The following is a 23,943-nucleotide window of genomic DNA, read 5'->3' as shown; positions in this document are numbered from 1 at the left end:
CCTTTAAATTAGTAAAATTCATGTGCCTTGCATTCGATGAATGCATATAAAACCAATGGGAGAGATCATTGCTCATTCAGATTCAGGTGCAATGATCAATACCAAGAGAGTTCTGACATTTGAATATATTCATGACTCATGTCATCCAGAGGTCATGGTATGGGGGGTGTGTGCTCACGTGACGATGACTGTCACTATGCACGATGTTCATCCCATGTGAGTGTATTGTGCATGAAATGTCATTACTCTCCCTTTCTCTCAATGTGTGTTTTGTGTTTTTGTTTAGATTTGGTTCATGATGTTGTTGGGTGTATCAAGGGCACATGCACAAAGTTGTATCAACAACAGCAACAACAAAAATCCTACCAACCAAAAGTAAATGATTGCCTTCTACCGAAGTTTTACAACTGAAGTGAGAAAAAAAAAGATCTTTCAGGAAATTAACAAGTTGACAATACAAGTCCCAAGAAAAGCAGAATCTTCCCTATGAATGTACAGTAGGACGTAAGTGTCAGTGAGAAAATGGCTGCATTTGATGAGTGAAGATGAAGTTTAATGACCTCACCCCTCCCCAAGAAAAAGAGAGAAAGGAAGAGATAACCTTGGCAGAAAAAAAAATACCTAGCAGAAGGCACTAATATTTTGATTTATTGAATCATAGTTTTCAGAGAACAACACAGTCGCTTAGTTCAGATTTCTGCCATCCGTGCAGTCTATGAACCCTAGGCTACTAGGTTCTACTCAGGGTGACAATCACAATTAGTTTTGACTGGTAGGTTTTTGTAGAGGTCACGGAGAGGACAGGTACTGAACTTGTTTCTGAAGTGAAAGTAGTGAAATTATGTCAGCTACGTGTACACACGTACGCTCTTCAACAGTATTGGTAATATAATGACCTTAATATTTTTTGCCATCTCACAATAGAATTGGTACAGTTGTGGCATATATCGTCCATAAAGTAGACAATAACCTTGGCTCTCTACTATTTTCAGCCCTCTACAAAAATGAAGATGATAGAAACCAGCCTCTATATCATAGAAATTGTATACCATGCTGGTTTTCTGTGAAAAAGAAACAACAACAATGCAGCAATGTAGTGCAGCCACTGCGTGTATCATACATCATGTCATGTAATATTCAAATATGATATGATGATACAGTTGTATGTAGGCCTACAGTTTGTTGATAATTCATACTGGAAATTTGTCCCACTTCTGCATGCATCATCCAAATATTTCATCAGGGATTGAAATTGATGCATTTTTATATTATTACAGTAGGAGGCAGTTTGGATTAAAAACCCCCACAAAAACAATGTTCAACAAAGGATGGATCTGTAGGCTTTCCAAATGGCAAGGATAATGCATACATACACATGTATGGACCTTGGTATCATTTACTGATTGGGATGAATTATGAATTATTATTATAAAGAAGACTTGCTAATTACCTTTATTTCTAGGAATATATGGTAATGGCAGTAGCGAAAGAAGCGATGTAGTAGTTTGTTGTTTAATTAGGGTAGCGATGAACAAGTTGATCGTGCCCTATATACAGAAGTCTTCTGGTGGAGTTTGCATTGCAGGGCCAGGTGTTACCGCCAAATAACCACTTGGCCAGAAAGCTCTCCAATATTGATGTATTCAATTTGAAAGAGAAGATAACTTCACCTATCAAAGAGAAGAGACATGTAACTCCCAGTGGCTACAACTTTCATTATTTTCTCTCAGTTAATTGCTATTCCACACATAGCCAAGCTCGTACATTGTACTTAACCCAGGACGTGTCATATCCGTTCACACATTTAACCTTTTCTTCATACGGAGACTGCTTGGAATTCATGCCACCCCCGCATGCACAAGGCGCAGAAGGAGGCCCAACTCAGTCTTTGTACTGTAATATTCCCTATTTGCCCATTATGATACATGTACCTTGTTTAATGATAAGCCTACATTGTAATTGTATCCACTCCTATAATTGCATTGTATATAACCTCTTCCCTCCACCATCCCTAGAAAAACAAACAAACAAACAAACACACAAACAAACAAACACACAAACAAACAAACAAACATACTAGTCTGTGGGTGCATTCATCAACTCACTTCTGCCGCAAAATTTAGGTTTCCAAACAACTTTTAAGGAGTTTTGGGCAGTTGATAAACGTAAAGCTGTTTTGATTATGGGGTTAAAAATGCCTTTCTGAAATGCCCAAAAAAGTGTGATCGCAAATTTATGCATGTGAACCAGAAATGTGTTTCTGTGGAGATGATGAACGCAAAATCATTTTGAAATTTTCACGAATGGGAGCCAACAGCCTTATTCGCAGCATGAAATTTTCGCCAGTTGCCTCTAACATTCAATGCATCTAGGCCTATAGTGTAGACAAGAACTACATTGTATAGTGTACATTTTAATTTCACAAATCTCGGCTCTCGCGAAATTAGAATGCACACGAACATTCCTCGTTTTGCAGTATACTGTTTTGGTATAGCTATATGTATACCATTTTATTGTAAATTGGTTGTGTCTGAACACCCTGCTAGTATTGAAATCGCTTTTCATCCACAACCCTTCTGCTTCCAATCTACTGGCATAAAGTTCAGATTTGTGTTATTACCTCTAAGTGCTTCCTGCTATTTTCTCCCAGTCCACTGTCCTTTGCAGGAGATTGAGATGTTGAATTGTACTCATAAATGTTTCATTATGGCGGCAAATTGAATGTGACAGCCAGCAGTTCCTGATCTCTGTCATTATTTCTTCTCACCACAGTGGGCAGTGAGACCCGCCAAATCTGTGAACTTATACATCCCCCTGTTCAGACGCAAGCCAGTTTATAACAAAACTCAACAAAGAAACGACGTATAAAGAATCATCGTATAGCCGACAGACCGTTCAGAGGCTAATCCCGACCGTTCTGGAAAACGTTGTATAGATGTGCAGTTTCTCAATGCGCATGCTGTTATGGTCATGAGTGACGGGTATAGGGTCACCTTTCGTGCACACTGCCATTAAGCCCCGCCCAGTTATATTGTGCTACGTATGGTCGCCAAACGCTCAGACCCACAATGGACATGATGGAATGCTGATTCGTTATCGAGTTCTTGTTCGAAACAATGCTCTGACTGTCTTTTCGTTATACGTTGTTTCGTTAGCGTTCAGACGTATAAATTCATCGTATAACTATACCGGTACCGTTCTTGTATAAAATTTTTGCATCTGAACACCCTGCATGTATCCAGACCCTTCCCTTGATGAATTTGCAGCATGCCTTCATCTCTATAAGATACAAAAGTACATTAATGCCCATGAATGATGCATGGTTACAGTGTACATTGGTTTGTCCTATGAAAAAGAAATTGTAGTAGTTCCAAATTATTGTCTTTTTCCTTTGCTTTCATGGGACAAGGAGTAGGACAGAAAGTTTTTCATGGGGGTGTGGTTGTTTCTTGAAGATTAAAACACTGCAGTGGATTTAAAAATTGTGAAGATTTGCTCAACCTATTGCATAGATTCTATTCTATGTAGAGACATGTATAACCCTCCACAAGACCACTGTTTGTTGTACTGTATGTGTTGCATTGTTTTGGTTTTCCAGGTTATAGCGCACTTTAATCTGAGATCGAAGTCTCAAATCTGGAAATTAGATTCAGGATTTCATCGGGAGAGATCAAACATTCGAGGAAGTAGATTTTTATGACCCAAATACTGCCTGGAACTGGCAAAGACACGTACACATAATAAAAGAGACAAGACTGGAGATATGATTGCACCATATGGAATGGTATCCCAACTATGGCGCTTAATGTAGATTTTGTGCAGATTACTGTCTCTTGGTAATGGGTCATTTCCATGCCCACAGAGCCAGACATCATGGCTATTGACCTTTCGAGATGGCCGTTGACTCGTTGACTCCAGGGGAGGCACATTACTCATCATCAAGTGTGTGCACATTTTACATGGATGCACTCTTTTAGTGGGATGTGTTCCAGCGTATAAAGCCTCTCATCTCCTGAGCATGTGAAAAGTGTGTCATGCTGGCGTCTCCTTATGCATTTAAAATAAAGGTGGGTGTGAGGATAGGGGTAACAGCATCCGACATTTAGTGACTCCTGGACGAAGTTGAGAGAGTTTCCTCTGCGAGAGATGCCTTTTCCTACGTGTTATGAGTCTTGGTTTGCCCTCCGAGACATTGGCAAAGTACATATATGTATACGAAACCGCATGCTTTGTTTCAACGTGTGTTGCATTTTAATACTTGGGGATAATGACAGTGGCATAATTTTACTTAACTCATTGAGGACGAGTTACAGTGACAATGGCATAGGGGATGAGTCCCAAGTATACTTGGGCAAGTGTCTGTGGGAAATGCGTGGTGTAGCAAAATCAGCCCATCCTCAATGGTTTAAAGTCATGTCAGGAAGTCACAATGATCACATCTGCCAACGATAGTGTACTGGCAGATATGCTTGTGATTGAAATAATACTTTGATGTGTTGTCAAATGAAACTACTTGCTTCAACAAGACACTTTGAGATGACAAAGCTTTTGGCTGATCGTATTTAACGGAAGGCTCAGAAGCAGAATGAGGGAGCTGAGCATTTTTACGCATGCGTGCGTGCACACACACAAACAAACACACATACTGTATACACATGCAAAACACCTGCACATACACACAGACACACATGTTGAGAAATCTCTGAAAGTGCAGTTTTTCAGATTCATTCATCATAAAGTTTGATATTTTCTTTAAGAAGTGAGAACCCTACATTGATACATCCTCACCCTCTTCTCTGACATGACACACACACTCCATTGTGTGCGCCTCCTACATATCTCTCCATCCCCCATCCATCATGGATCATAAAACATGGTTTATGTTCTTGACTTTTTTAAAAAGATGAGTACTGCTGATTCTCCGACAGACTCTATCCCCGAGACAAGACCCAAATTGACCTGCAGATGGCTCCCCCACCAGCTCAGCTCATCTCATCTCGTTCACCCGACGACGATTGATGAGAACAAATGGAGTGAGCAAATTTCATCTTTGAAAACCTGACAGCCCGTCCCTCGCTCGCTCTCCCTTCCCTTTCTACCGGACGAGGAGTTGCAATGTCTGGGGGGGGGGGGGGATATGGACCAAAACAATACATTTAATAATACTTTTTATATTTGTGTCTGGCCACAAGGCAGAAGACAGGTGATTGTTTGGTGTTCTTTTTTTCTGGTGAAGCAGAGTACCTCGGATGATTGGTCTGGTCGTCTCTGTGAAGTGTACTATGTATTTGCAGATCCAGATCTTCCAGCCCGAATCAATCGAGACGTGATTGGGTTACAGCATAATGGGTGTGCATGCCGTGGAGACACTTCCATAATGTATCCAGCCCGTACTGGCAAGGCTTGGGTCTCCTCTCCCGCTCTGTGACTCCCGATTCCCAAGTGGTATCACGTCGGGGCCGTGCTCCCCATTAAACCTGCGACAGACCCGTGGCATGGATGTTCGTGATGAAAAGTGGCTTGCATCTGTCCTGTTGCCATGGTTACCCTCAGCACACATGTTTGCAATCACCTGACATTCTGCGAAACATACACTTAACATTTACAGCATCAGGGAACATGTATCTTAAAATAAAGAAATCGTTGTTTACCCATCCATTTTTACTGACCGTGCAATGCAAGATACTGAAACTTCCAAGTTCATCCAACCATTGTTTCCATGTTCACGATCGCTCTGGTAAATGAATTGAAATTAGACAACACAGTGGAAGGAATTTCATCAGAATCAGATGTAGAGTAACAAAGTTTTGGGAATCAAAGTTTCATGTGTGGAGTGGTGGCCTGGCCACTCCATTTAATACTGTATATATATGCTGAATATTTCGCGAGGTGTTTATTTGGGCAGATTTCGCGATTCGGGTGCTATTTGTGAATTTAAAAATATGCGAAAACATTAACTCTGATCCTGACATGAATGCAAATATGTATTTCTCCATTTTAGTAGTATTGGTACTCCACAATCGCAGTTTAACCACTCTCAAAATTGTTAGGAAGTCCCAATTCGCGAAAAATTAGACACGCTAAATACACAGCATATACACTATTCACATTTGGATGTCATGGTTTGTGAGCAATATCAGGATGGCCATTTAGAAATCACATGTACATGAAATTGTGAAATCTGTTCACTTTATTTCGTGTCCAGTCTAAAAGTGTATCCTCTACAGACCATTCTGTTGGTTCCATTCTACTTCGAGCTAATGAGCCAAATTAGACAGGGGGTGGCACTGCACTTTAAGATGCTCTCCTCGTAACCATGGCTACATTGTAGTTTTACAGGGATGCTTTTCTCATTTCCCGTCTAAGTCTGCACAGCTGACACTGTCACAAGTAGGCCAAACCAGAGCGGGAAATCAGTGATGTGCATTTCGTCGTCACACTACGGGCAATTAGCTTGATTAGCTCGTAAATTGTAAAGTGACAAATTTTCCCAGAAAATCTATTAATCAACTCTACCTGCCTCTAAAAAATATATGCTGGTGGCATGTGGCAAAATGCAGAATAATATTTCCGCATTTCTGATTGGTGTTCTCTCTGTGCGTTGGCGAGGATTGACAGGTTTTGCGTGGTTTGTTCGCATCATGTCAGCCGAGTCAAGTAATGTCAGAGACGGCTTCTCGACAAGCCTTGCTCTGTCTGCTTGTAAGACTTGATGTTTTCTGCAACTTGCAAGGAAGCAATGATACGAGAATTTGATTGATTGAATCCAGTTCATTAGGGAATTCCCTTCCCAATTGAAATTACTGTGCAGGAATTTATGTGAAAACACTTAAATATAATAAGAGTGGATATTTTTCATGTGCGTAATATTTCACGCATAGCTGGGTAAGATGAATAAAGTCGTGTTGCATTTATAAAGCAAGCAAGCAAGCAAACAAAATTTGTGTGCTTTTATTTTCAAAAGGCATGAAAATGTCCACTTTTACAGTATACCCACGTGATCGGAGAATATCACTGATTTCACTCTTTCTATACAACTCTACTATAAATATGTCGATACAGAAGTAAAAAAAAAAATCACACATGGCGTAGGCTACTTTAGCTTAGAGTGTTCAACAGAATGCCAGTATTTCAGACATGCATATATTTTTTCTTTCTGTCTTTGAGGTAACAGACTCCCATTGGAGGAGCCGTTGTGGCTTACTGGATCACAATACTGTGTCAAAATCGTGAGGTCCCTGGTTCAAACCTGCGAGCAGCAGCAGTTGTGCCCTTTAGTTTTTAATAGGCCTACATTGTAGGTGAGGCATGTCATCCTCGTTGCCTCATCCTTTGGAGGGGATTCAAAGCCTCAGGTCCTTGGGTGGCTTGCTCATAAGACTTACATGTAGTACTTTCATGCTTTCATAGTGGCCGTATGAAATAAATCCACAGACATACTCACACACATATACACACAAACTGTCACTATGAGTAAAACATTTGTACTGGGCATGTTTGGCTTTGTTTAAAATGATATAGCACTCAATAATGAGATAAAAGAAACAGATATATCACTCCAGCCATGATGACTCCCTTGAGACCGACCAGTTTTCAGTCCAGGTGTCGAGCACTAGTCAGCGCCAGTTTCATCTCGACGCGTCCACGCTCCCACCACGCACCGCGCTTCTGATTGGAAACGAGTTTCACGGACACGTTCGGCCGTTTTCTGCCTGTGAAAGTCATTAATCTATAGGCGCATTTGTTAGAATTCACTCTCCCTGTCCCTCCCCTCCAACCCCACATATATCATGTTGTAGCTTTTTATTTGATGGCTCGTATCTTGATACTGCCAGATGGATAGGGTTGTTGCGGTTAGAGTCTGCCGAAATGAAATTTTCTGGAGAATGCAAGACCCGAAGGGCACCTATGTGCTTGCTGGATGACCAACTTTGCGAATATGACATGGTTTTGATGATTAAAGGGATCGTAAAGTTTTGGTTGAAACCTGATTTCAGGTTTCTAACATTTTTTGGTGAGATAATGAGAAACCTCTTATGAAATATGAAAGAGCATGTAATTCCATGAGGAATTCAACGTTTATTTGATGAAAATTGGTTTTGAAATGGCTGAGATATCCAAAACAGAGCTATTCTAAAAAAGTGTGGGACCCACATTTCAGTACGATTGCTTTGTTAGGTGATCCAAGTATCCTCTCGGATCACCTTCTGTTTTTGTACGGATTCTTTCTTCTTCTTCTTCTTCTTTTTCTTCTTTCTCCCCAAAAGTTGTGCATCGATTAGCTCAGAAAGTCCTCTTCCTATCAATTTCAAACTTATACCATATATGTATCGTCTCCCAAAGACGGCAATCGAACTAAAATCAAAGTGATCAGTCGACCATGACGTCACTATGACGTCATTATACGAAAACACATTCTCAATCATATCTCATTAATGGAATAGAATTTTTCAATGAAATTTACGTCACATATATTTCAAGTCAAGCGCATTCTATTCATATTCTCAAAATTCATCTATACCTTAAAACGTGCGCGTACGCGCGCGTTGAAATATTTGTATGCTCAAATCGAGCTCAAATTTTTTTTTGCACACGTTTCAGACCATTTGGAGCATTTTTTGAAAAATTGAAAAAATTTTACGGACGCGTACGCGCGCGCGCATATACGCACGCACAGCTCATATGCAATAGAAATTTCCAGTTTTTTCACACTTATCGCCTGCCTGAAATGTCAGGGAATATGTCTACCAAGTTTCAAGTCAATCCGACTCAATATGACGTCATAAGGGTCCGTCAAAGTTGAAATTCCGCGCGCGCGTCAATGGCGATATACAGTGCAACAATGCCAAAAAACCGCCAATTTTAAATCCGATTTTACTCGTCAGGATGGACGGTGACCCCCCATTTTCTTTACATATTCTGAAAGCTGATGAGTTGTACATGTCATTTCATGGGTTGACGATGCTGGAAAAATGATTAAAAGATATCAAATTTCTTAATAAAATAAAAAGAGCAAATTTTCAAAATGACGTCATCAAATTACAAGTTCACTCGAGCGTATCTCACTTATCCTTGGCCAATTTTCACCCAGATTTCAGTATGTTGCAGCTTACTAAATGCTCTTTCATTAATATATCACAACATTTTGATTAGATGACGGCATCACCTCGTAATATTGGATTGAAAGTAATCTTGTCAAATTTGACCAGTTTACGTGTTATCTTAATGGGAGTGCAGTTTTTCTGGAAATGAAAATTGACATGACTATCTTTTTCGAGCACTAGCTCACCTATGCTTTGGTGAATTTCTCTAAGATTTTAATATGTTGTAGCTGAGACTTTGGGCTATCTTAATGTGCCCTTCATTTTTTCATACGGTATCGGGATCACGTCCAAAAACTTGGTTGAAATCAAAGCCTATCTTCGATGTATTTTCATATTTCTTTCTTTTTCCAACTTTCTTTGCAATAACTCAAGAAAAACATACTCTATCACCACCATATTTTGCACATGTTTAGTATATGTCACGTACATTATTTCATAAAATAACAACTACTTGATCAGACGCCATCTTGGGTATGTAAATTAGGGTCAAAGGTCATAAATGTTTCATCCTGTATCTTCGTGAATACATGTTCTATCTTCCCCATATTTTGCACACGTAAAGACCGTGTTACAAGGATCATTTCACAATATAACCACTTTTTGCTCAGATGCCATCTTGTCTGTGCAGATCGGGGTCAAAGGTCATATGTACTTCTTTCTTTATCTTCGTTATGACGTGTTATCTCTATGGGAGGGAATTTTTCTAGATGTGAAAATTGACATGATTGTCTTTATCGAGCACTAGCTCACTTACCCTTCGGTGAATTTCTCCCAGATTTTAATATGTTGTAGCTGAGACTTTCCGCTATCGTACGTGTCCCCTTTGTTTTTCTTATGGTGTCGGGATCACGTCCAAAAAAGTGGTTGAAATTAAAGATTATCTTCGATGTATTTTCATATTTCTTTCTTTTTCCAACTTTCTTTGCAATAACTCAAGAAAAACAGCCCCTATCATCCCCATATTTTGCACATGTTTAGTTAATGTCACGTACATTATTTCTTAAAATAACAACTACTTGATCAGACACCATCTTGGGTATGTAAATTAGGGTCAAAGGTCATAAATGTTTCATCCTGTATCTTGGTGAATACATGTCTTATCTTTCCCATATGTTGCACACGCAAAGACCATGTTACAAGAATAATTTCACAAAATAACCACTTTTTGCTCAGATGCCATCTTGGGGGTGCAAAGTGGGGTCAAATGTCAAATATAGTTCATTCTGCTTCTTTGATAGTGTATACGGAATTCGGTTCCCAAGATGGCAGGTCTGACTCCCTTTTCAAAATGAGAATCCAAACATCACACGACCAATGTCCGTAATCTCAGGTGAAAGCTCGAATCATTGATTAAAAAAAAAAAAAATTGGATCACCTAATTTGTCAGTCTTGACAAATTCCGAGTCTAGTTTTACTTTGTTTTTGGATGTTTCAGATATTCCAAACCCGATTTTCATCAAATAAACTTTGAATTCCTCTTAAAATGGTATGCTCTGTACTATTTCATAAGTATTTTCTTGGTATCTCGCAAAAACTTAAAAGCCCAATTCTCCTCTCCACCAATACTGTACCATCCCTTTAAGGTCACTGTATATGTGCCTTGCCAAGTCTCCCACTGATTTGCAGACATGTTTCGTAAATTTCTACTTGTATGATAATGAAACAGAAAGGAAGGAATGAAAGCCTTTGTTCTTGGAAGACAGTTGCAGAGTTGTAATAAACTAGTTAACATAGCTTTCAATTTAGATATAGGATATTCAAATGAATGATTCTTGCATTGAGTTGTTTTGTTTTTCTTGCAACTGATTGACAAATTGCCCTTCATTGATGTAATAAACACCAATTATTCAGTGTTTAAGTTAAAGCCATGATAGAAAAAAAAAATCATTGGCATGCACATCTCAAGAGTACATACTGTATACTATGGCTATAATAGACGAACACAATAATTGATGTTTGTAGGTATCAATGTCGATGAAGGGTAATTTGTCAATCAGACGGTGTAGTTGATGAATGATAGACTGTTTCTGCAATTTATTCAAAGTTCTGTGCATGCTTTGTCCACGAAAGGTCACCTTAATTACAACCACAAAGTTTGCAGGAGTCTTTCCCTACACTGCAACAACTTATGAATGCTACATGTACACGAATCCCTGCCTAAAAAAAGAATAATTGAAGGGAGCTTGTAAATAGAGTGGTTCCTAACTAGACTCTAATAATATAGAAAAAGAAACATGCATTTCTAAAAAATTTAATGCAAAAATTTATACAAATGGTCATTTGATGGGGAAAAAATGGTGTCTGGAGTTCTTTTTGCAAAATAAAAAGCAGTGAAAAATTTGTGAGGCCCGACATGTTAGCCTTATCTACGAATTCATGTATAATGCATTTTACTAGCAAGATACGATGCGACTGCATCACCCACTAGGATGTGTACTGTTGGAGGAGAAAAGGGGGAAGCAAACAACACGGTATGTAGTGTTTTACCGATGACACAGGTGCGTTTACTTACCCAAGCATGTTGGTGTCGGTGGAAAGTTGCGTGGAGGTGAAATTTCCTTCCTGTGTCCGTTGAACTTGTACTCTTGTACATGCACATCCACACACATTTATTCTGTGTAGTTTGGTTCTAGCAAATACTGACATTGCACAATATTCTAGGCAGAGTTCTTTAAAAAAAAACCCAGTGAAAGTGGTTATGGAATTGTCTGATTTGATGCAAGACTTTGTCTGTGCTGTAGCGCTTCATGATTCCAAAGAAAAGGACGTTCACATATTAAGTGAAAGCGCTTCACTCCCATGGTGCTTAGGATTGAAACAATGAGGTTCTTGTCAACCAATGTCAGAGGCAAGTAAACTGTACATTTGATAGCAGGTTGATAACCTGTGCAATAAAAGTTGATGCAGTCTGAATAACAACTCTCGTCCGCAAACATAATGCTCATTTTTCCCCCTTTTCCCCAATGTGATGTACATGTATTTAGATACATGACTGTATGATGTCTATAATGTCTCTATTCAGTGGATAGTAATTAATGATGACGGCGATGATGAAAATGATAACAATGAATAATAGAGATAATGGTAATGATAATAGTAGTACTAATAATAATGCTAATTTGTTTTTGTTTTTTTCCATCCCAAGGCAGTTTAAATTTTGAATCGTGTGAGCGTTTGAAGAAATATGAAAATTATTTTCCATTTTCCAGTGGAGAGCTTAATTCATCATTTGGTGTTTTCTTCTGCAGCTCTTTCCATTAACCCATTGTGGATGAGTCCCGAGTATACTCGGGCAAGTGTCTATGGGAAATGCATGTTGTAGCAAAATCAGTCTGTCCCTCAATGGGTTAAGGAAGAAATGTTTGATTATTGCTAGTAGGTGAGCACTTACAACTCCTGTTGAAGGCAGATATCACATTTCCTGAAGTTATTTTCACAAGAGAAGGAAGTTTGTACTGGTACACTTATTGGGCCTGAAACTCTCATCTTACATTGAAAAAACACACGTAAACAACAAACAAGAGGCCCACTTTAATGCTCAATTCTAATAGCAACTGGATATGTAGCTCTGACCAGGAGGAAGCAAAAACTAGTATCAGTCAATCAAAAACACATGCAACTCATACTTTCATTTCCTACACATTTGCCTTCTATCCAGAATTGTTAATCTGTGATAGAAATTGTGAAATGGAGAAGATACTGTTTTGCTGTGGGGTAACACTGGTAAGTGCCTGGTTTCTAATTTAGTTCGCGCCGCTTTGCATCGTATGTTGTCTAAGAGTGTTAAGACATTTGTGCTACGTACTGAAACTATCCTGAATTTTCCTCTCCCCCCTTTCTGCTGCCTCTTTCTCTCCCCAAACGCTCCCCCTGCTCTGTAGGTGCAAGAGGAAAACGTACCCGCCACTTGACCAGCTGCCGAGAACCAGCATTGTTATCGTCTTTCACAACGAGGCGTGGAGCACGCTGCTACGCAGCATCCACAGCATCATCAACCGGTCGCCAAGGGAACTCCTCGTCGAAATAATACTCGTCGATGACGCCAGCGAGAGAGGTGCGTGTGGGAGACCTGGTGTGTGTGTGTGTGGGGGGGAGGGGGGAGGGGTCGTTTCGGCAAAAAATCACAACAGAGAAGGCTTGGCAAGAAGCTGCAGTTGATGCTTGGAAAAAAGCTAACCAGCAATGATTAAAGGACAAGTTCACCTTCATTAACATAAGGATTGAGAGAATGCAGCAATATTAGTAGAACACATTAATGAAAGTTTGAGGAAAATTGGACAATCGATGCAAAAGTTATGAATTTTAAAAATTTTTTGAGTTGGAACCACTGGATGAGGAGACTACTAAGGCTTGTGATGTCATATGAGTACAACGGTATAAAGAAAATGTAAAGAAAATTCAACATATTTTCACTTTTTTCGCATAATAAAAGAGCACTTGACTTGCCTCTTTCTAAAGGCAATGGGAATAATATTACCCATAACATATGTCAGTAACGAGTCAAGGGAATGTGTACTTTTTTCAAAAGATGAAATTTGGTGAAATTCTCTTTGTATTTTCCTTATATTGTTGTACGCATGTGACATCATACACTGCAGTAGTCTTCTCATTCAGCGGTGACTGCACAAAAACTTCAAAAATTCATATCTTTTGAACGAATTGTCCGATTTTCCTCAAACTTTCAATGACGTGTTCTACCAATATTGCTACATTCTCTCAATCCTTATGTTAATGAAGGTGAACTTGTCCTTTAAGGAACGGGGGGGGGGGGGGATGGAGAGGGGAAGAGAAGGGAAGGGGAGAGAGAGGGGGAGGAGAGGAATGTATGCACTTCATTCATTCCTCATGGAAGAGAAACGTCTTCGATACCTCTTGATAATGGTGATGAGCCATTGGAGTCTTCTCCAAGCTATGCAGACAATGTAAAAAAAAGCTCAGAACAACATGCTATAGGTAATAGAATCACAACATATTATATTCAGAAAGCCTCCATGAGTATTGGGAAAGTCGTACAGTATACCAAAACAACTGGGATTTCTCATTAGATTTTTGACCTTCAACAGTATGCAGTTTCACATCCAATGTTCCAATATTGCAATTTAAAGAGAACTAGACTTTACTCAGAACCTATAATAAATCCAAAATGTCATATGCCAGTGGTTGACTTACTGTTCTACAAGAGCTTTAACCCGCTATGTGCTCAGGTACCTGGCATCACTACAGTTTGTTTGTTTGTTTGTTTGTTTTTAAATCACCATGATGTAGTCCATTTCAACTTTGCCTAGTTGTAGATTAGCAAGCACACTCTGGTATACATAACAATATATGCCTCAGTTCATCTGGATGGCCATGGTTACAGTAAGAGGGATCAGGAAGATTGGGTAAACTCAATCCATCGATGCTAATTTTCCAAACATCTATGCAGATCAGTTGTAAGTGCATACCATTCGGCAATCAAAGCACAGTAAGGTTTATTGGGGCTTTTTATGTCTTGATATTAAATATTATTAAATTGCTCAAAGTCAGGATACACCTGTGTGTGGTTCAAGCTGCCTCCCCGATTGCTCTCATCTCCAGATTTCCTCGGCACGCAACTGGAGGACTACATCCGCCAGCTGCCGGTGCCCGTACGGGTGGAGAGAATGGGAACCAGGAGCGGTCTGATCCGGGCGCGGCTCAGGGGGGCATCGGTGGCCAAGGGCCAGGTGCTGACGTTCCTGGACGCTCACATAGAGTGCACAGAGGGGTGGCTGGAACCCCTCCTGTCACGCATCGCTGATAACAGGTGAGACCCCGCCCTGCGGTGATTGGTGTCATGAAAATGGAGGTGATGAAGGTGGAGGTGATGTTGATGCTGATGATGGTGATAATGGTAGTAATGATAATGAAAATGGTAGTGATAATGATGATGACAATGATGATGATAGTGTTAATGGTGGTGACGATAATGATAATGATGAAAAATTATAGAGGTGATGATATTCAGAGGTAATGATAGAGATAGAGCTGAGGATAATAAGGGTGATAGTGGTAGTGGTGGTGATAGCGATAGTGAATGAGGTGATGGTTATAATGATGTAGAATGACTCAATTTCTTTGAGGTCTGTTGTCATTGATGATAATGATTATGAGATGACAAAGTAGGAAGTAGATAAAGGGAGGAGGTGAAACAGAAAGGGAAGAGTGGTAGAAAATGGGGGAGGAGCTAATTTCTGTGTCATAAAGAAGAATTGTATTTTAAGGATGAAATCCATGGATGAACTGCAAGTGGCCACATATTGTTCCTTTTGTGCTCTCGTAAACTCCACTTGTTCTCCCTAACTGCATCATTGGCAACATCCCGACGAAGTGTCAAACAAAATGTTTGCAGAGAATTTGCATCAGCTCCAGAAGTGAGCATTCTTTAAATGTTCGTACACTGTACCTTCAGCGAAGTATGCACTGTGTCAGTTTTTATATGGACGAACCAAAAATGATATTACCAAGTGAGGTCAGTGACCATGAATATCTTTAACATGATGAGCCGTGCACATGACTTGGGTATAGAAGGTTAATACCAAAGACAGATCAGATTTCTCTATACATACAGTGTATAAAGGACAGCAATTGGATACATTATGTCGTCATGCTAGTAGAGAGAAAGGGAGGAAGAATCTGTATGATTGATGTTTCTATAATAAGTGAAGGGAAAGAAGAAGGTTGTTTGCTTTTCAGATAATTTCCTACTTGCACTTTGGCTGACCCTCTTTGAAATTTGGCTCGCAGTTTGCACTGAAGTACGTCCTACCAGCTAAAATTTGGGTAGAGTTGGGGGTGGGCAAGAGGGAAAGTTTTTGTATGTTCTGAAAAGTGATGAACGGAAAGGAGAAAGGTGATATATGCTTTTGAAGCATTTTCCTGCTCACACTTTGGCTCACTTCTCTTCGAATGTTGGCTTGCAAATTGTCGTAACGTACTTCTTACTAGCAAAAAAAAAGAAAAAAAAAAAGAAGAGGGGTAATAGAGAGAGAGAGAGAGATAGATAAGTAGAGAGTTTGTGTTTCTTTTGAAAGTGATGAACAGAAAGGAAAAGACTGAATATTCTTGAGACACTTTCCTACTTGCACTTTGGCTCACACCCCTCTGAAGTTTGGCTCGCATATTGCCCTGTAAAAGTAGTTCCTACCAGCAGAAATTTCGACATTCTCACAGAGAGAGGTACATCGTACATGTATACCCATTGGCAGGTTTTTCTAAAAGAAGATGTAACAGTGTGGCATACTGTACAACCCCCTTCCTTCTTGTTTCCTTGTCCCCCTTTTGGCACGTTCCGCTCCATTAGCCAGCAAATTGTGCCGATAAAGTGTCGCTTAGTACTGCTTCAAGTCGATTTTTACGGCATTATTGGATGCTACCGTGTGTCAAGGATGATATGGTGACAGTCCCCCCCCCCCCCCCCCCCCCTTGCCGGCACTACCTTGTGTCTATATTTGTCACCGTGTCTCTACCTCATGTGCTGGTTTTCAAACTAGACAGAAACTGGGGGTTGGAAATTAGCCCCACCCCCTTTTTTTTTCTCACTGTTTTTTGTTGTTGTTGTTGTTTTTGTTGTCAGTCTTCCGGTTGTGTTTACTGACCAGGCTGTGACATATAGAAACAGTAAATAAGTCAGCATATAAAGTGTTGATTTTTGTAAGAGAACACCCAATTTAGTTCAGTCAAATTACACTCAAGATTATATTCAGCATTGTCATATTTTGGGGAAAAAAAAAATTCTCCAAATCAAATTCATGTTACTACATGAATCATTACGCAGTGAATTCGACATTTAAACCCAGGGTGACTGAAAGTAATGTTGAACATTCAAAATTCCACTGTCATTCAAAAAAAAATGGTCAAATAGGTTTTTGTGTGTCCTTGCAAACCATGTGTTGGGATTACATGTACTTTATTAATGTCAAGGTTCTGAGAGAGGAGATTTTGAAGAAATTAGGACAGTTTAAAATGCTGTACATTGCAAGAGAGGAGCATTAACCATGTAATGACAAGTACAGGGTATAGTTACTCTTTTTTTTTACCTCCACATATCACAGTGTGTTTCATACATTAGTGTTTGCACTACTGCTGCTGTGCCTTCCAGCGAAGCACTGCATCATATCTTGAAAATACGTCATGAACCCATCTGCAAGGTTCCATGTTTGGGTGACTTACACCTGTACCTAGCTTTATTATGGGCACCAAGTCAGTAAAACATGGCGTTCAAGTAGAATTGAGAGTTTGGGTCCAGATTAACCCGTTGAGGATGGTTCAATTTTGCTACAACACGCATTTCCCATAGACACCTGCCCGAGTCCACTCGGGACTCGTCCTCAGTGGGTTAAAGAGGGGCGACCGTGCAGTTTTTTGTGGTTGAAGTCATCGCTGGGCTACGTAAAGTAGCGCTTGGATCTCTTAAAGGGTGCTTTAATAGAACTTTTAAACTTCATTTGTGCACAGATATGGTATACGTTTCTGGAAAAGAGAATATGTGCCTCCTTGCTGTATAGCATCCTCCCTGTGACCTTGGTACATGTAGGTATTGGAAATAATGTGCAGTACTTAGCTGGCCATTACATTATCTGTGACAAATTATTCAGTATGCATCCACGCTCTTCACTGAACGAAAATAATGGCCATAAAGGGACCAAAGCAAATCAATCCGGAAGTGTTTATTTCAAGGTGAAGCCCATTACATTCATGTGCCGTATGGATTTTGTATCCAGTCAATTGTGCTGAAAGACAACTTACCCAAAGCATCATTGGATGCTGCCTGCATAACTTGACTCTGGGGTTGTAAACCGGCATACTTTCAGATGCCCCTTAGAGCGGTTTGAAGTCCAATTTTGTGATTATGTAACCTTTTCATCACAGACACTAATTTTGTCTTTGTGTGATTATTTTGGTATTTCTTCTTACAAGCAAATGAAGCAGAGTTTATTATACCATGTGCACAATTAAAAAAGGGATCAATTATTCATGAGATGCTCTAACGAGGTGTGAGTTGTGGGTTTTCGGCCATACCTTTTCTGGTGACCACATTTATTCAATGCCGGAGAGGACCAGCAGAAGTCCTGTCGTAAAATTCATGTCATGAATAATTAAGGGGATGAAATGACACCAAATAGCGATGACCCTGTACTCAATTACATGGTATTTGAGTGACTAATTGTGTGTGAAGAAGAACACAAAAAATACATTGCAGCCTTTCAAGGCTTTGCCTTCATATTTGGCAAGGAATCGTCATGGTGATGTGGTCACATGGTGTTCACATGGCCACATCTAATGACAGGTGAATAGTGTGTCCTGTGGTGTAACCACCGCAGCTTAGCAGATATTTGGTAGAATATGAAACGTTTGTTGCATGCCAGCACATTCATTGGTGTATTTAAATCTTTCTTTGAACACGCACAAAGTTGTCATCACTTTGAGAACCTGCATCATCTCTTTTCCAGTCATCCAAGAGGTTAATTGGAAACATAGTAAATATGTTTCTCTCTGAAGAGAGAGAGAGAGAGAGGGGGGGGGGGGGGAATCCAACTTAAAGGGCTGGTATTATGTTGGTTGAGGTTAGGATTCAGCTTTTAACTTTTTGCAAGATTCTAAGAAACTGCTCGATAGAATGTTAAAGAGGATACGATTCTAAGAGGAATTCAAAGTTTATTTGATAAAAATTGGCTTTGAAATGGCCGAGATATCCAACAAGTAACACAAAGCGATCGTATTAAAAAATGGGTCCCACCCTTTATTAGCATCACTTTGTTTTGGATATCTCGGCCATTTCAAATCCCATTTTCATCAATTTTGAACTTTGAATACCTCTTCAAATTGTATGCGCTGTCATATTTCATGAGTGGTTTCTAATCATCTCGCAAAAAGTTAGAATCTGAATCTCCCATCTCAATCAAAACTATACCATCCCTTTAAGAGGGGAAGAAACTGTATACATGTGTGGGAAAATTAAGTAATGAGCTTTTTATGAACAACCATATTAATATGCAAGGCTGGATGTATGATGTCTTGACCTCTCTACTTTTCAGAGAGTCATGGCAGTAATAAGGAAGAATTTGCTGGTGAAGGATGAGATAATTTCTTTTCTTTTTACCCAATAGAAGAGGAAGTCTTTGGGCCAATTATTTCTGCCTAAGTGTTAGTATGGTGTTATGGACCACACATCCGCACACTCTTGAGATTACGAGGGCATTAGTCATCCTGTCTGCGTAATTAGTTAATCGCTAGCCATGTTCAGGGATTTGCGAAGGTCCCCGAAGAAATTACTCCTGGCGTCGTCCACATGACTCCAATATCCCGCTCATGTAGGGGCCAGTCCCGACGGTGGATGCATGGTGTGCGGAGTTGATCAAGTGCCGTGGTGTTTTTACAGCCTTCCTCTCGAGACAGTATGAAGGAGATGATCACCTTTGTCACAAAAGAAAAATAAATCGGAATCCATATCTCTGTAACGTCTGGTGTTTGTCTTAATGACTCAAGCTATCAAAACTGTATTAAGTATTTCTGGTATTTTGATTTATTGTTCTTTTGATTCCTCTCATTTTACGGCAAACGCCAGTAATACAGTGCGCTCCCATTATAACCAACACGGATATGAAGAAATTTCCTTAACAAATGAAAGAAAACTGCCAGTCCTGAGGCCTTTGTTATCATGAAAGTATCCTGTATCACTTTTATATCAGGATGTTATGTCCCTTGGGTATAATTCTATTTTCCTGAAGCCAAGTGTGTTTCACACAGCAGACCAAATTATCCCTCAAAGGGAAATGCTTTTCGTTGGCTACCAAGCTGTTGTGGGAAGGAGGTTGGCAAAAGCACCTGATGATGCTTCGAAATAAGAGTAAGCTTTGTGCGCTTATAGGGTAATTTGAGCATGTCTTTTTGTTAGCTGTTTAGCATGCGAGTACTGAAGTGAGAACTACAAGAGTGTAATATGACAATGGTGTCTGTTTTGTGTGATCTTCCACTCCCTCATAACCATAAATTTGGCAGCTGTGGACAAGGTGCATCACATGATTATTCTCCCTCTGTAATTGTTCAGAGCCATTTCACGGTATCAGATTATACTGAAAGACATCATCCCTTAAAGGGATTGTATAGTTTTGGTTGAGACTATTGTCGGTCGAGAATGATAAGGGCGTTAAGTTGCCTCTAAATCCATAGTGTTCGGGACAACGTAACGCCCTTCTCATTCTCAACAGACGATATCAGGTTTTTAAAATTTTTTTGTGAGATAATGAGAAACCTCTTATGAAATATGAAAGAGCATGTAATTCTGTGAGGAATTCAACATTTATTTGATGAAAATTGTTTTTGAAATGGCTGAGATATCCAAAAAAGAGCGATTCTCATAAAGTGTGGGACCCACACTTTATTACGATCGCTTTGTTTTACTTTGTTTTTGGATGTTTCAGTCATTCCAAACCCGATTTTCATCAAATAAATTTTGAATTCCTCTTAAAATGGTATGCTTTGTACTATATCTTGAGTGTTTTCTTGGTATCTCACAAAAAGTTAAAAGCCCAATTCTCATCTCCACCAATACTGTACCCTCCCTTTAATACAGACTGATGCTGCTGCCAGAGTGTTTGTTGGTTAAACATACTGCATTGTGTAGTGATGGCAGTGATTTTTCGGAAGTCAGCAGTAGGAGAAGAAAGGGAGAAGGCAACCTAATTTGAACTAGCACAGGCATATTTTATTTTTGCTCAAACAAAGGGCCTTGGCAAGTTTTGAAAAGTTGTCTTCTTGCCTTTTTGTCATTGATATTAAACATGCCTGGATGAATTTAAACAAGTCGCCATCTTGCCTTGTCGCCTTGAACAAGGTACCAAAGTGAGTTTCAACAAGTCGCCATCTTTCCTTCTTATCCCAAGGAAGGCACTTTAAAGGCATTTTTTAGCAAATACGCCTTTTGGCCTTGTCATCCCAAATACGGCACATTTTAGGCAAATTTGAATTGATGTTGTCTTCTTGTTTTCCTGTCCCAAACAAGCCATTTAGAAATTTTCGAAGCTTTAGCAGGTCATCTTTTTGCTTTCTTGTCCCAGGTGAGGAACTTAACCTGTTCCATACTGAATTTTGAAATGCCCATAGACTTCATAATTATGCAGGCTACCAGGTTCCCGTACGGAACGTGTTAAATGAGTTTTAACAATATGTGTATTTTGAATATCAAAAGGTCATTTATGGCAACCAGTAACTTTGCCTGAGACTTTTATCTGATATAGCAAGGACTCGTGCATGTGAGATTGGGTTCCAATTATGTGAATATTTCCCACTGGGAGAGGTTGATTAAGCAAGTTGTTACTATGTGCTCAGAAAAGCTAAATTATTCCTTCGTTTTGAAAGCATCAGCTAACCAGCGGGCTAACATGAATGTATTTTTTCTTTTTTACTGCTGACAGTTCTGGTCTGCAGTTTAATAAGAGGCACTTGCCAACAAACTAGGACTCCATCAGCTTTCAAGGTGAAAAAAGATTTGTCCAGAGTATTGAAGGACAGATCTGGTTGTTTGTCCCCGCCGAACGAGTTCGAGCAGGGGACTATGAAACGGGCTCCGTACGTGTGTGTGTCCGTGTGTCCGTCCGTCCGTCCGTGTGTCCGTCCGTGTGTCCGTCCGTGTGTCCGTGTGTGCGTCCGTGTGTGATCAAAATCTTCAATTTGCTATTTCTCTGTCATTTATGAGCCAATTTTGATTCTGTTTGCTTTATATGATAGCACTACATGGGAGCTTTGAAACTTGTACACAGAATTTCAGTCGTGACCTTTGACCTTGACCTTTGACCTATATTGTACATTTTGCTACAAAATGCTACTCCTTCGCCATTTCTAACCCGATTTCGATTCCGTTTGCTTTATGTGATGGCACTAGGTGAGGGCTTCAAAACTTCTACACAGAATTTTGACCTTTGACTTCTTTGACCTTTGACCTTGATTTTTTGACCTATATTGTACATTTTGCTACAAAATGCTACTCCTTCGCCATTTCTAACCCGATTTCGATTCCGTTTGCTTTATGTGATAGCACTAGGTGAGGGCTTCAAAACTTCTACACAGAATTTTGACCTTTGACTTCTTTGACCTTTGACCTTGATTTTTGACCTATATTGTACATGTTGCTACGAAATGCTACTCCTTCGCCATTTTTAACTCGATTTCGATTCCGTTTGCTTTATATGATGGCACTAGTTGAGGGCTTCAAAACTTCTACACAGAATTTTGACCTTTGACTTCTTTGACCTTTGACCTTGATTTTTGACCTATATTGTGCATTTTGCTACAGAATGCTACTCCTTCGCCATTTCTAACCCGATTTCGATTCCGTTTGCTTTATGTGATAGCACTAGGTGAGGGCTTCAAAACTTCTACACAGAATTTTGACCTTTGTCTTCTTTGACCTTTGACCTTGATTTTTGACCTATTTTGTACATTGGCTACAAAATGCTACTCCTTCGCCATTTCTAACCCAATTTCGATTCCGTTTGCTTTATGTGATAGCACTAGGTGAGGGCTTCAAAACTTCTACACAGAATTTTGACCTTTGACTTCTTTGACCTTTGACCTTGATTTTTTACCTATATTGCACATTTTGTTACAAAATGCTACTTCCGGCGGGGACATATGTTACGCACCGCGTAATTTCTACTTTTCCTTGTTTGAATTGTGTTTTAAACTGTGTGTGACTCTGTCGCGGTTTGATGCGTGATATCCATTCTATACTTGGAACCGATTGTATTGATTGGAGCAAGGTATCAAACTGGAACTGAAACCGATTCTCCAGGTATCACCGATTCATGGACAGGGGATAGATTTGGCTTTATTTTTTGTCAGCCTGAGATTTATCAGCTCTCCCTGACAGGGACATTTGATTCAGATGAATGATCACCTGCTTTGTGCCATGACATTTCTGTGTCCAATTGACTTGAAATTTTGCCAATATAGAGTTATTTAGGTCTCTGGAGCCAAGAATATGGACAATTACTCCAGAGAGTTGCGAAGATTTGCCAGGCTGAATTATTACAATCAGACAAATCTGTGTCCCTAATCACATGTCATGAAAGAAGTGAAAGATGGAGAAAAAGAGTGAGAAACCATGAAGAATGCCTTCGTATAAAGTCCCCCAGTTACTTGTGTTTTCACATGAATTTGAAAATGATAGAGGAGCTGTTGGCATGTTCGTGAATGTGCGTCCTTTTCACCGCGAGCAAAACATCACCAAACGCCTGTGCGAGCTTTAAGCCGTGTATAAACAGGATCACGCCCACCTTGGAATGTCTCCCAGATTCAGAAGGAAGAGGGCTTTGCATGGCTACTCTTTTCTCCCTTCCTATACCCTCTCCTACTGCCCCCACCCCTTCTTCCATCCCGCCCCCACCCCTTCCTCCATCCCTCCCCTCCCCCCCCCCACCACCACCAAAGCTCCCCCACCCTTTTTGCTGACCACATTTTCCTCTACCAGGAACATTTTTCTTTTTCTCGCTCTCTGGCGCGGGGGCAAAGACAGCGGTAATTAAAGCTCATCGGCAGCCGTCTGGCAATCACATGCGTGGTTAACTTGATTGCCTCCAACGTCCCAAAGTGGCAAATTGGATCTGTTCGCCACCCTCCAAAGGATGCTCTCCGCACCTTCGCCAGATGCTCCCCCTTCTTCCCATACTGTAGTGTCACTGATGTCGCAGCCAGTGGAAAAAGGAGAAGAAAGAGAGGGGGGAGGGAGGGAGCGTAAGAAAAAAAAAATATAGAAGGGGGAGAAAAAACAAGATATTAGTAATGATAAAAAAAAAATGAGGAAGAGAAAAGAGTGAAATAT

The 23,943-nt window shown here is 40.0% G+C and overlaps 1 protein-coding gene across 1 annotated transcript in view; it reads left to right on the top strand.

The window, feature by feature from the left end:
* LOC140244049 (polypeptide N-acetylgalactosaminyltransferase 13-like) overlaps window positions 1–23,943 on the top strand; it is a 123,591-nt gene that overhangs the window by 29,499 nt on the left and 70,149 nt on the right. The window contains exons 3-4 of the mRNA XM_072323700.1: window positions 12,986–13,158; window positions 14,682–14,889. Coding sequence (XP_072179801.1) covers window positions 12,986–13,158; window positions 14,682–14,889 — 381 coding nt within the window. The remainder of the gene's footprint in view (window positions 1–12,985; window positions 13,159–14,681; window positions 14,890–23,943) is intronic.

This window comes from Diadema setosum, chromosome 20 (assembly GCF_964275005.1).
Source record: "Diadema setosum chromosome 20, eeDiaSeto1, whole genome shotgun sequence".
NCBI lineage: Eukaryota > Metazoa > Echinodermata > Echinoidea > Diadematoida > Diadematidae > Diadema > Diadema setosum.
Note: the sequence above shows the minus strand (reverse complement) of the source record. Positions and strands in the feature narration are given on the sequence as shown.